This window comes from Schistocerca americana, chromosome 7, assembly GCF_021461395.2.
Source record: "Schistocerca americana isolate TAMUIC-IGC-003095 chromosome 7, iqSchAmer2.1, whole genome shotgun sequence".
In the NCBI taxonomy this organism is placed as follows: Eukaryota; Metazoa; Arthropoda; class Insecta; order Orthoptera; family Acrididae; genus Schistocerca; species Schistocerca americana.
Window position 1 is genome coordinate 394564824 of NC_060125.1, and position 15065 is coordinate 394579888.

The window sequence follows — 15065 nt, forward strand, 5'->3', positions numbered from 1 at the left end:
AAACCTATATCAGTATGGACAAAATAACGCAGGTGAAGATTTAAATGAAAGAATTGTTTATAAGTAAAATGAAATTAAAGCAGAATGAGAAGACCGCGGTAATGTGTGTGTGTGTGTGTGGGGGGGTGATAAAACAAAAGAAATTAAACCAAAATTAATATATAAACTTAATTAAAAACACATGAACAAAGATTTCAAGTGGAAAAAGAGTGATAGGAAGAAAAATGAGGAGGTTATTGTGTTAAAATGACAGAGGAATTGGAACAAAAAAAAATACATTTAAACCAATTAAGAGAATAAGAATAGTGATGAAAGTCATTTCAATAATGATTTAAAAGCAAAACAAAAAAATTACTGCCCCTGATGAGGTTTGAACCCACAACCTCTTGCATGTGAAGCTATTATCCTATCTATTATACCATGCAACACGACTATGTCATCCAAATTTTTTATTGCTATTGAGTGTCGCACAAGATTCTGAAATATTTTTTCATCACTTAGTCGCAAACGAGGGCCCACCAGAGTGAATGGCTGCAGTGTGTGATACCTAGGCTCTTAACCTCCATAACCATAAAGATGGTTTCTTAAAGTTGATCCCACTGCTGGGGACCTCTCCTTGTGAGTGTGAGGATCCAAATAGCTTTGGAGTGTAGCACACACTCAAGTCCTTAGAGACGTACCTCAGAATGTGTTCAGAAACTGAATTCTTGTTGTCCCCAAGATGGACAGTTCTGTTTACATTCATGAGCTCACCCAATATGGGTCATTAGTATAGAAATTGCTTTGCAGTTAACACATTTTATTTCACTGCATAGTCTGTATGAAAATTGACAGAAGCCTACAGCATTGTAGGATCAAGTGTATGGTTTGCCTGTTGCCCATGCTAGAGGCCCTTAAGGTAGTGACAAAGACAGTTTTGAGTTTTTGCAGAATTCCATGTTAACTTGGAATGTCACACAGATAGCCAAATTATAAAGATGGTGGAGGTTCACTATATTGAACACCAGTACCAGACAATCTGGTTCTTTCATTTCTGACCTCTGTAAATGGTGCTGATGTGTGATTCACTGCTTTAAAATGACAGTTCAGATGTTACTGTGAAATTAAAAAGGGTATTGTACCCATGCAGAGTCAGTTCAAATGGAAGCAGTGGACACTGTAATATCTGTGTATAGGCTACCATTTTAACACAGCTTGTGGTCTGGCCTTGAAGTTATTGAAAGAGCATTTAAGCCTCTACATGAGTACTGTTGACAGGAGAAATGGGGTTTGAAGTAGTACAGTATTTTAGGTAGTGTTAGAAATTCAATGCTGTAGGATCAAACAAACAACAAGAGGCCCAACTTTTTTGCCTCTCTTGAAGTTTTGGGCTGCAAATAGAATACTGATAGGTTCCTAAAAAGCAAGAGGAGATGTAATACAGTGTGCAAGATGCAGTGGTATACTCTGGGGACATGGAAAATAGGTAGAATACTGTGCATGAAGCCACGTACTGTGACCTGAGCAAAAGGAAAATGTCTTGAACATCTTCATTTTAGTATATAATAGAATGTTACTCTTGTCCAAACTATTATAAGATAATGGAAATATACAGGTTGTTACAAAAAGATACAGCCAAACTTCCAGGAAACATTCCTCACACACAAATAAAGAAAAGATGTTATGTGGACATGTGTCTGGAAACGCTTAATTTCCATGTTAGAGCTCATTTTAGTTTCGTCAGTATGTACTGTTTTTCCTCGATTCACCGCCAGTTGGCCCAGTTGAAGGAAGTTAATGTTGACTTCGGTGCTTGTGTTGACATGCGACTCATTGCTCTACAGTACTAGCATCAAGCACATCAGTACGTAGCATCAACAGGTTAGTGTTCATCACGAACGTGGTTTAGCAGTCAGTGCAGTGTTTACAAATGCGGAGTCGGCAGATGCCCATTTGATGTATGGATTAGTACGGGGCAATAGCCATGGCGTGGTACGTTTGTATCGAGACAGATTTCCAGAACGAAGGTGTCCCGACAGGAAGACGTTCGAAGCAATTGATTGGCGTCTTAGGGGGCACAGAACATTCCAGCCTATGACTCGCGACTGGGGAAGACCTAGAACGACGAGGACACCTGCAATGGATGAGGCAATTCTTCGTGCAGTTGACGATAACCCTAATGTCAGCGTCAGAGAAGTTGCTGCTGTACAAGGTAACATTGACCACGTCACTGTATGGAGAGTGCTACGGGAGAACCAGTTGTTTCCATACGATGTACGGCGTGTGCAGGCACTATCAGCAGCTGATTGGCCTCCACGGGTACACTTCTGCGAATGGTTCATCCAACAATGTGCCAATCCTCATTTCAGTGCAAATGTTCTCTTTACGGATGAGGCTTCATTCCAAGGTGATCAAATTGTAAATTTTCACAATCAGGATGTGTGGGCTGACGAGAATCCGCACGCAATTGTGCAATCACGTCATCAACACAGATTTTCTGTGAACGTTTGGGCAGGCATTGTTGGTGATGTCTTGATTGGGCCCCATGTTCTTCCACCTACGCTCAATGGAACACGTTATCATGATTTCATACGGGATACTCTACCTGTGCTGCAAGAACATGTACCTTTACAAGTACGACACATGTGGTTCATGCACGATGGAGCTCCTGCACATTTCAGTCGAAGTGTTCGTATGCTTCTCAACAGCAGATTCGGTGAGCGATGGATTGGTAGAGGCTGACCAATTCCGTGGCCTCCACGCTCTCCTGACCTCAACCCTCTTTACTTTCATGTATGGAGGCAGTTGAAAGCTCTTGTCTACGCAACCCTGGTACCAAATGTAGAGACTCTTCGTGCTCATATTGTGGACGGCTGTGATACAATACGCCATCCTCCGGGGCTGCATCAGCGCATCAGGGATTCCATGCGATGGAGGGTGGATGCATGTATCCTCGCTAACGGAGGACATTTTCATCATTTTCTGTTACAAAGTGTTTTAAGTCACGCTGGTACGTTCTGTTGCTGTGTGTTTCCATTCCATGATTAATGTGATTTGAAGAGAAGTAATAAAATGAGCTCTAACATGGAAAGTAAGCGTTTCCAGACCCATGTCCACATAACATATTTTCTTTCTTTGTGTGTGAGGAATGTGTCCTGAAAGTTTGGCCGTACCTTTTTGTAACACTCTGTATAGGCTCTAAAGGCCACGGTCAATATGTCAAACACCAGTTTACTATATACACCGCCAAAATATAGTGATGACAAGATGCTATTCCCACTATGTACATCTGTAAAATCAGCAGTTGGGTTATTTGCTTATAGAAGACAAAATAATTTTCTTGTGCTCATATGCCAGTCAGTTGACTTACACCTTTCTGGCTTCTGGCAAAACGAAAATCCAGTTTTTCAAAGTGAACTACTGCTGTTCTGATGTACTTGATATACTGTGGTCCTTCTTTTGCTTAGCAGTAAACATGAAAGTATCCGAATATATTTTCAGGATGTGGTGCCGCACAGCTCTTCTATATTTGAAAAAACTTGGTGTTATTCCCTTGAGCTGCTGGTAAAGTACTTTATTTAGACAACCGGTTTGTCATTTGACCCCAGGTTCACAAAAGTATTCACATCATCTTATGTGAATTATAAAATCTTTAACATCATGTGATGAAACCATGAGCTACACACTGTTATCATATGGTATATCGTAGTATAGTGAAATTATAGTTTAATGTGAATGAGCACACTACGTATCACTCTTTTTATGGATTGTCAATGTAATTTACATTTGTATCACCTGATGACAGTGATTTTATGAACACTTAACTTGATTCTGTGAATACTTTTCTGAACCTGTTGATGATCAGATGATTGAAACTAGTTGTGTAGATAAAGTATTTTACCTGCAGTTCAAGTTGGTAATATGACATTTTTCATGAAAATATATCTTTTTGTTTTTCTTCTTCGTGGTTTTATGTGTGTGTGTGACTGTCTTATAAATAAAGATCTTTTATTGTGTTTTTCAACCTTAAGTTACACAAACAATATCATAACCCTATTTGACTTCTTGGAAGTTGTACCCAGATGAATTGTTGAAACAAAGAAAAAAGAGAAACTGCTAGGGAACTAAATTACAAACTCAAACCAACTTGTGTACACAGCTACCTGCACTTAAATTAAATAGCTACTCAATACAGTACAACTTAACAGGTGAAGGGAGGTGTTCACAGAATAAATATGTGTCCCCTAGTTATTGGAACTGAAGGTCACAGTTAAATACACAATAATATAAAGCTTGTAATTCTTAAATCTCAAGTATGAGATTGAAATTAGTCACAGTCTAAAATTGTTTGTTAGATGTATACCTCTCGGAGTAAAATATGGTATTGTAACAACAGCCAATATATTTGAGTATGGAATAACAATCTTACAGTGTTAGGGCATTCTCTTCTACAGAAGCACCTGTTCCATCAAGACCCCTGTCTGAAATGGACATTCAAGAGTTGGTGATGGCATTCAAGACATTTCTTAAGCATCCAAGCTACCGTAGTGCCCTACATGTATGTATATTTTAATTTGTTTTGTTTGTTTTTCCAGTATAGTTCTCTACATTTACATACACAAATACTACACAAGCCACCATACAGTGCATGGTGGAGGTCATTCCCTTTCCTGCTCCTCTCATAATTGTAGCAAGGGAAAAATAACTGTCTTAAAGCTTCCATATGAGCCCTGATTTCTCTTAACTTGTCTTTGCAGTACATATGAAAGATTTATGTTGGCAGCAATAAGGTAGTTCTGCCATCTGTTGCAAACACCAGCTTTCTAAACTTTTCCCTCCAGGAATTTTCATTTCAATTCATGGAGCATTTCTGTGATAAGTGTTGATCGAACTTACTGGTAACACATCTAGCTACACGACTCTCAATCAGTCCAGTGTGTTTAGTATGCATTTGAGCTAGACCACCATTCACTGTGTAGTGATGTTTAATAAAATTTATAGAATGAAACCAGGCATAATGTATGTCATGAAATATAAAACAAAATACAATGTCAATTATAACTCGGTAAATTTACACACATCAAAAAAAGTTTTGCATCATACCGGTTCCCGGAGCTCCTGAAGATAGACGTTGGCTGTGGATATTGTATCACAGACACAGCCCCTTTGACTGTTCAGAGATGTCACTAAACCCACTCAAAGATGGAAACAACAATGCGTGAGCAGCGCCTATTAGACAGAGGGGGTCTGACAGCCAATCAGTTGCAGTCATTCCACCAGAAAGGAGGTTCACGGCTCGTGTTGTCTGTAGTTCAACCATGCCTAGACGATCAGTACTGCAGTTCGATCGCGTCCGCATTGTTACTTTGTGCCAGGAAGGGCTCTAAACAAGGGAAGTGTCCAGGCATCTCGGAGTGAACCAAAGCGATGTTGTTCGGACATGGAGGAGATTCAGAGAGAAGGGAACTGTTGATGACATGCCTCGCTCAGACTGTCCAAGGGCTACTATTGCAGTCTATGGCCCCTAACTATGGATTATGCCTTGGAGGAACCCTGACAGGAATGCCACCGTGTTGAATAATGCTTTTCGTGCAACTACGGGACATTGTGTTACAACTCAAACTGTGCGCAACAGGCTGCATGATGCGCAACTTCACTCCCATCGTCGATGGTGAGGTCTATCTTTGCAACCATGACACCATGCAGTGCAGTACAGATGGGCCCAACAACATGCTGAATGGACCGCTCAGGATCGACATCACATGCTCTTCACCAATGAGTGTTGCATATGCCTTCAACCAGACAATTGTTGGAGACGTGTTTGGAGGCAACCTGGTCAGGCTGAACGCCTTAGACACACTGTCCAGCGAGTGCAGCAAGGTGGAGGTTTCCTGCTGTTTTGGGGTGGCATTATGTGGAACCGACATACGCCCTGGTGGTCTTGGAAGGCACCATAATGGCTGTATGATATGTGAATGCCATCCTCCAGCTGATAGTGCAACCATATCGGTGACATATTGCTGAGGCATTTGTCTTCATGGACGACAATTTGCGCCCCCATTGTGCACATCTTGTGAATGACTTCCTTCAGGATGATGACATCGCTCGACTAGAGTGGCCAGCATTTTCTTCAGACATGAACCCTATCTAACATGCGTGGGATAGATTGAAAAGGGCTCTTTATGGATGACGTGGGGGATCTACACCGAATTTCTGTTGAGGAGTGGGACAATCACCAACAGTGCCTTGATGAACTTGTGGATAGTATGCCACAACGAACACAGGCACGCATCAATGCAAGAGGACGTGCTACTGGGTATTAGAGCTGCCGCGTGTAAAGCAATCTGGACTACCACCTCTGAAGGTCTTGCTGTATGGTCGTACAACATACGATGTGTGGTTTTCATGAGCAATATAAAGGGCAGAAATGCTTACATTGATCTCTGTTCCAATTTTCTGTGCAGGTTCCACAACTCTTGGAACAGAGATGATGCAAAACTTTTTTTGACTTTTGTATTTGTTTCAAGTATAGAAATATATACCTTTTTTATATGTGTAGTGCAATGGGAAGATATTTTATTTGTAACACTCAATGTCTCTATTCTAGATCTCCCCTCCTACAATTCTCATGTTCTTTGGTGTGTGTACTGTGTCTAAGAAAACATTCTTAATTATGCATGTCATTTAAATTAATATATTATAGTTGTATAGATAAAGCCTAGTTCAGTGATATGAATGAATTATCAATAGTTTATGCAGAATTAGTTGATATACTGTGTGTAGAAGAGTTCATCAGTGCTCTGGATTAGTGCATCAAATAAGGACAGCAGATTGTCCTACCATCAAGAACTGCACTCTGGCATTAATACAAAACCAATACTTCACTCAACAAATGTCATCTACATGCCATGTGTTACAATATGACTCTGAGTAGTTCAGAGTCAAATACCTGGTTTTCAAACTCAACAGAACTTTGAATGATGAGAATAACACAACTTTGAACCATTGTGTCCTAGCATGACCTTTAAGAGCCTCTTCATAAATCAAGAAGTCAACTTGAAACTGAATGTCATTGAATCACATTTAAATCAATGCGTAGCTCGTTTGACCACAATGTTGAGTCAGATAAAGTGTTCAGTATGTTATTGGGCTCAAGATAGCAATTTCTGCTTATCACCTGTCTGTAACCTTACGGTTCAAAATTGTTAGGGGTGCACCGAATACATGAAACAGAAGCATATCCATGAAGCCCAGATTTTTTTGTATTCACATTAGTCTAACCATGTCTCGAACTTATTTTAAGAGTGCCGCTGCTGAACACTATTTATCAAAGCACAGCACATCCTAACTGCAGTTTTATGGGTCTTCTGTGTTTTTCTTATTTTATATTACTAGATGCAACAGTATTTAGTGAAAACAAGAAATGATTGCATGTGTTAGAATTAACACCACACACAAAATCTCATCATTAAAGCTTGACAAATATTTACAGCCAGTGTATGTCATGCGAAATAAGAATTCCCTGTTGGTAGCATTACAGAAGACTGATCGTCACAGTGGACTGTTCATAATCTTGTGGATAGTCTTTTCTCCATGTTTTCAGTTATGTGGCTCTCAGTCTCTCTCATTCAAATGAATTCTCCAAAAACAATACAGTAGAACAAAGTTCTTGAAATATGATTTGCTCTTTCAGCTGCGTGAGAGCTCTGTTTCAGATTAGTCTTTGTGTGAATTGATTTTATCAAATTAATACAGATAAATAACTGCACTGTCAGGATATTTGCCCCCCCCCCCCTCCCCCTGTGGGTCCAGTACTGTTGCGTACAGTACTGTTGCGTACAGTAGCTAACACTAGCAATGGGCGTAAATATTCCGGAGTGGCACAAACACAGCTGACTTCCACCAATCAGAGAGGAACAAGTAAAAATGTGCAGGCTATTACGTAACATGTCCTATGCTCTGAATATTTGCTGTCATAGGCTGATGAGATCACGCGACATAATTTATGATTGACTGATAACACACACTCCAATCTCGATTCAGACCACCTCATAAGCCACCACTACGAGAACAGTTCTCACCCCATCAGTTCCTCGAATTTCTGTCACCTCTCAGAGCTGGGAGACTACACCTGCCCCCTTGATGGGGGCACTTCCCTCCCTGTTGCTCCCACACCACCTACTGCAGAAGCTAGAATGCTGCACTTGATGGAATTTGTATTTAAACTTTAGTAATACAAAACTATACAGTGCACTTTGTGCTCTGTGGGGTTTCACTACCCTTTCCCGGCGGCTCCCCCAATCCCACCATTTCCCGGCAGCTCCCCCGATCCCACCCTTTCCCGGCGGCTCCCTCAATCCCACACTCTTCCAGCAGCACCCCCCAACCCATTTTTTCTGAGTACCACCTCCCAACCCATCTTTTCCGCAGCTCCAGCACCCCCCCCCTCCCCCCCCCCCAGCCGTCCTTCCCTGGTGGCTCCCCTTCAAGCAGTTCTCCTCTGGTAGTGCCCCACCTCCCTCACCCATCCTTCCCTAGTACTTCCTCTGAACCTATGCTTCCCTGCTTACCTGGTAGCTCCTCTTACCCCACAATTCCACGGTAGCTCCCCCTCACACCACACTTCCACAGTAGCTCCCCCCAATCCACTTTCCTCAGGTAGCTCCACCACTAACCTACTCCCCCCAACTCGCTCTTCCTTTCCCCTCCCCATTCATCTCACTCTCATTATTTCCCACCCTCTCCCCACAAACTGTGCTCACTCTCATTTCTTCTCACCCCCTACAAACTCTGGTCACTGCTCATACAAACTTTGCTCAGTCTTGTTTCTTCTTATCCTCTAGTAACTACTCCCACTCTCGTTTCTTCTCACCCTCTACAAATTCTGCCCACTTTCCTTATCTCTGCCCTCACCCCCTCCCCTCTCTTCCCACTCTCATTTTTTCCTCCCCCCTCTGCTACACTCCGCCCACTCTCATTGTTTTTCCTCCTCCCTCCCCTACACTCTGCCCACTCTTGTTTCTCCCCACCCGCCACCCCCCACACTGTACCCACTCTCATTTCTTCTTGGCCCTCAATTGCCCATTTTCGTTTCACCTCCCTCCTACTGCCACTCACTCTGTCTACTCTCATTCCCCCACCCCACCCCACACCCCACCCCACCCCACCCCACCCCAGCCCACCCCACCCCAGCCCACCCCACCCCACCCCACTCTCACTGTCTCTGGCCATTCTTGTTCTTTCCTCCTACCACAAACACTCTATTCTCCATTTGCCTTCTTGACCCCCCCCCCCCCCCCCCCCCCCTCTCTCTCTCTCTCTCTCTCTCCTCTCTCTCTCTCTCTCTCTCTCTCTTTCTCTCTCTCTCTCTCTCCCCCTCTCTCCCCCCCCCTTCCACCCCACCCCACCCCACCCTCACTGTCTCTGGCCATTCTTGTTCTTTGCTCCTACCACAAACACTCTATTCTCCATTTGCCTTCTCGACCCCCCCCCTCTCTCTCTCTCTCTCTCTCTCTCTCTCTCTCTCTCTCTCTCTCTCTCTCGTGTGTGTGTGTGTGTGTGTGTGTGTGTGTGTGTGTGTGTGTGTGTGTGTGTGTGTGTGTATTGCACAAAATCATGACTCTGATATTGTGTATTTTCTCACAGAGACTGAATCGAGCAGAAGTAGTAGAGAATATCATACAGGCCACACCTGGATTGCTGGATGATCCTATAGCAATTTCCATTCTACAGGAACCAGAGTTGCTTGTGCATCTTGAGAATGCTGACACGGTTAGGAGGTGAGACGAAACTTACTGCTCAAATTTGAATACATTGTATGTAATATTTTAAGAGAGATTGCTGCCTTAATTTACTGCAGTTGTATGACGTATTTTGTCATATTCAATGGATTAAGTTTTGTGCTGAGTGGCTTATCAACAAAAATGGGATGTGAAGGATATAAATAGCTTATGTAAAGAAGCCGCTTCTTGTTATAATGAGTATTTTGCATTGTTTGACTGGTTTTTTGAAAGAGACTGATTTTGAAAACTGGTTGCTACGTCTGTGGAGCAGATATTAGTAAAATGTATGCAACATTTGTGTCAGAAGAGGAGTGTGTAAATAGCAAATGACAAAACAAACATAAAACATGGCTGATAGATGGGTACACTTCAACACTTACAGTGAAACCCCGAACTAAAGAATTCTCTTTTAAGAAAATCCTGCTTTAACAAATATATCTGTCGGTCCTGCCAAAACTCCCATAAGAACAGTGTTGTTCCTCACCACTTGTAGTAAGCCCCCTTTCTAGGAAAGGTGAGCTTTTAAAGAATAAACTGGATATATTATGCAAATTAAAAAATCCAGTTTTTACACAATTTGTAACAAGTCTGAGTGAGTTTAAGATTTCTTTCAGCTTCACACAGGCCGTTCTTTGTATCATGTGATGCAGTAAATGATAAGCAGTTCAATCAGTCGACATATTCCTAGGTTGTAGTCAATAACTCGACTTCCCTTGTAGGGATGCAGAAGATGAGCTGAACGAATTTGAAATAGATTTCTGCCCTGCCTAATATGTGACTTAGGTCACATAATCTGAAGTCACTGAGTCTACAAAGTGAGAATAGGATAGTTGTCTGTTTATTGAAGTCTGAAAGGTATACATTTTACTTTTGTGGGATTATGGCCTGTGAATGACGAAAGCTTACGAGGACTAGACTAAACTGTGACCTCTTGATATCAATGATTTCTGTGAAGGCTACTTTTTGGTAACTGCAGTTTTTGGTTTCAGTTTGTCACAATTATAATCACAATTTACAAATTCACAACAACATTTATAGCAGTTTCTGTGATTTAACTCCCTAACCATTACACTTTTGATTCATTGCAAGTAGCAACTAATAGATATTGGCAAGTAAGTTTGCTGAGTGTTATTTCTGTCTTGGTGAAGTGTGTCAGTGCAATGGGAATGGTATTTTCTAGCCTGTAAGGTGTGCAAACTGAGTATTTCAAGAATGTGTTGGTGAAGCATTATGCAGTTTGAAAGGGATGATAAATATACATGAAATGCATTTCAGTGAATAATGAATATTTCATTCTCCCTTTTTTTAAAAGCTCATGTCCCTAAATTTTCTGCCAAGTAGTAGTTGATAGAGACTTGTTTATGCATGTAACATTAGGCCACACTATAGGTTAGTCAGTTAACCACAGCCTCTATTTGGCGTTCACATCCATTTGCTTCTCCAACTCTCAAACAAATTATCACTATTCAACCTAACCTAGACCTCGGGCTATGCTACGCAACCAATATTCTGGAGGGGGAGGGGGGGGGGATGAAGCATCCAGTATCACTCTCTAGCCAAACATGAGAGTGCCTGCTACCAGGTAAAACACCAAATGTTACCCTTTTCTCATAGCATATTATCTTCTTAGTTAATTTCTTTGACCCTAGGTAAGTGACACATCCATGCATGAGATGCAAGGTTCTTGGAATGAAGTACAAACATCAGTCAACAGAAGTCACATGGCTTTGAATTTTAAATGCTGCTTTTAATTGCTACTTGCGACTGGTTAGTGAAAACACAGCCAGACTTGATAGTGTGGCACTAGGCTCTCAAAAAGAAGCATTAACTACAGCCAACATACAGCACATAGTATTAATGTTAAATGCTATGTTTAGTTGTGACAGTAATCGCAGTCAGATACTGTAAAGCTGCTATTGTGAAAACTGTGAATTCTCATTCACTATGATTAATAACAGATAGGTATTTCTTTACCCACCCCTACAGCTTATAGTTTAACCAAAGCTGATCAACTCACTGAAATGAATGATGTGAAAGACACATTCTTAAAATAACTAACACATCTTATAATTCTTGTTATGTATTTGGTGTAACAAATAAGTGTTAGCACTTTGTCATTTCTCATAAACATATTTTCAATGAAAAACTTTTATTACAATATTCTTAAAACCTAGGTCATAGCTCTCCTTTTTGCTAGTTATGTTCACTAATCTCGTTTCATCTCTGTAGTTTTATGATTGGTGCTATAGAATGCGTATTCGTTGTTAACTTCATTTTAACTTCTATTAATTTACTGTTTTTTTCTCAGTGCTCCTTTTATAAGTTATTGATTATCTGCAGAACATCTCCGCTTTGCAGCGTATAGTAAGATGAATAGTTTGCTGCCATGTATTTAAACAGTCAGTTGGTACCACTTTGAATTGTTAATTGTTACATCACTAACATTGTAATACATGAGTACTTGTACAGGAAAAATTAAATTATATTTGTTTTGGTTTTCCATATTATATTAAAATTTATTGCCTCTTTAGGTTTAATGAGGTAATCACTGACTAGTTGCTGTGATTTACCCTACCTTGTACATAGACCATTTATAGTTTATTTAAATGAACATTGCTTCATCATATCTGCAGAGCTACATGCTGCGAGGTAATCACAACCCTATATCTTCAGTCACAAAGTTATAACATCTGCTTTTACATTTGGACATGTATTGACAGGCCTCTATCAGTATCCAGCACAATCAAAGTAAGTCACCCTGTAGTTTACTAGATTGGAGAATTTTTCACAAATGGGAAACAAAATTCACTACTGCTACTGTTAAAACACCTTCTTTGGTAGGAAGATATTCCTCAGTCCCTTATGAACCTGACAATGCTATTGTGCCTCTCCAAATCAACCCCCATAACACAGTATAGGTCATCCCTTGTGTGTTCTTCATCGCTACAACCCTGGGTGAGGCTTGGCTTCTTCAGTGATCTTCCTCCACATTTCTCGGTTGTTTGCTGCTCTTTTCAACCCCTGTACTCCGATACTGGGGAGATCCAATATTACGTCATCAATCCATCTTCTTCCAGGTTTCCCTTTTTGCCTAGCTGAATGTATCACACCTTTCATCACTTTTTCTTTGCAGTTCTATCCTCTGCCACACTCCCCATGTGTCCTAGCCATTGTATTCACTGTGATTTCACAAATTTGAAGGAGGAAAGAGCATGACCAAAATCCAGCGACATGCCTTATCTCATGCACATACCCATCATCTCCCCCCTTCCCCTCTTTCAGCCCATCGCATCCCCATAATGCAGTTTATATAGCCTTAAAATAATATTTTTAGTATCTGGCAATTTTGCCAACACCTCCAACGCACAAACTGTTAGTCCACGAGAGGATAAAAAATTAATGGGCACTTTCTCCTCAGAAATTGAAGTAATTTAATTTTGTACTGGGAACCATTTTCACTAGAGGTCACAGCTTTTGATGTTACTTAGAGGAAGAGAGAGAGAGAGAGTGCAGGGGGGAGCACTAGCTTTAAATTTCCCCCATCCCCACTCCACCTTCCTCACACCCCATCCAGTTACAATTTTTAGTACATTGTTCATGGGACCACTGTACAAAAATTTGTGACTACATGAATTTTTCCCCCTAATTTTCTTTGTTGACTGGACTACACCCATAAGCTGGAAAGCAAGAGAGTGAAGAATGCCGAAAAATTGGAAGAAGACGACCAGATAAAGAAACGGAAGCACTTGGAAGAGTCTGTATGTAGACAGATGTTGATTTCGTGTGCCAACATATTTGCATGTATTATAGCAAGTGTAGTGTGTTCTTTGTTTCAGTAATATTATGCATTTGTTGATGTAACAAGGGGAGTGCCTGAAGAAATTGGCAATATACCGTTTTTACCCGATTATAAGATGACCCTTATTGTAAGACAACCCCCACCGCCCCCCCCCCCCCCTTTTTTTTTTTTTTTTTTTTTTTTTTTAATATCCTCCTTAGAAAAATTTATTTTTAACATATTCTGAATAATCAAAATTACAAACTGTTTATTGACATAAAGTACACACTTGAAATGTTAAAATTATGCCTATTCTAAATTTGTCATTTATTGATTGTCTACATTTTGATAGTACAAGGAGAAATAAAAGAAATGAAAAGAAGTGGGTTACATTAATTTGTGGGCCATTTTCTTTTTTACTTTCTTCACTTACTTACTGTCCGCCCCCGGTAGCTGAGTGGTCAGCGTGACAGACTGTCAATCCTAAGGGCCCGGGTTCGATTCCCTGCTGGGTCGGAGATTTTCTCCGCTCAGGGACTGGGTGTTGTGTTGTCCAAATCATCATCATTTCATCCTCATCGACGCGCAGGTCGCCGAAGTGGCATCAACTCGAAAGACCTGCACCAGGCGATCGGTCTACCCGACGGGAGGCCCTAGCCACACGACATTTCATTTCATTTCATTTCACTTACTTACGGTGTTGTCTTTGGTATCATTATTTTTAATTATTATCATCCTAATAGCACACCTGTGAAATTTATATCTCTGTTGTCACAAATATTTGGCTGTTTCTGTTGAATATTTTGTAATTTCTGAGGTTGTAGGTACCATGAGACCTGAGAGCACAGCTGCTTTTATCCAAATACGTATCAGATTTCACTCCTATCTGAATGTTACAGTGTCTCTTGCTTCCAAACGTTATCTGCCTGCCACCCTCTCGCTGGCTGCATTAAACCAACAGCTGACGTATCCCGTTTTGTTCCCATCAGTATCATGTTGAGCATCGACAAGATTGCAGCATGAAACACATAAGTATGCTACTGACCGCATCCTGACTTACCATCTCCTGCAGAAATGAATTCCAACAACAGCAACTTAAACCTAAATAAAATATGGCATTCACAATTCACTCTGATTTCCAAACTTCTGCTCGTCCCATGATTTACCAACATCTGTTAGTATTATTTCCACGATGGTCTCACCACTTTAATGTAGTCTCTCAGCAACAATTACAGTCAGTTTAATACATTTTACTTCATTTGTTAGACATTTCATCCTGAATTAATTTTCCTTCATATTTCATCTGAATGTCACCATCATGTTCTAAAGCTGATTAAAAGTTGGTAACATTTTTACCTGGTATTCCAGTACATGAAGAGGACCAAATTTCTCAATTGTGATCCAGTTAGTAGTTCATTACAGTCTCTCATAATCAAATAAAATATTGATCTGGCTTCATAATCAAGTAATGTTTTTTGAAGGACAACATTTCCACTTTTGAATGTTTGCACACTGTATTTATACAT

At 40.7% G+C, this 15065-nt stretch overlaps 1 protein-coding gene across 1 annotated transcript in view; it reads left to right on the top strand.

Annotated features, from left to right (window-relative positions):
- Positions 1 to 15065, top strand: part of LOC124621982 (ubiquitin-like protein 7) — a 71217-nt gene that overhangs the window by 23325 nt on the left and 32827 nt on the right. The window contains exons 3-4 of the mRNA XM_047147520.1: positions 4434 to 4537; positions 9625 to 9758. Coding sequence (XP_047003476.1) covers positions 4434 to 4537; positions 9625 to 9758 — 238 coding nt within the window. The remainder of the gene's footprint in view (positions 1 to 4433; positions 4538 to 9624; positions 9759 to 15065) is intronic.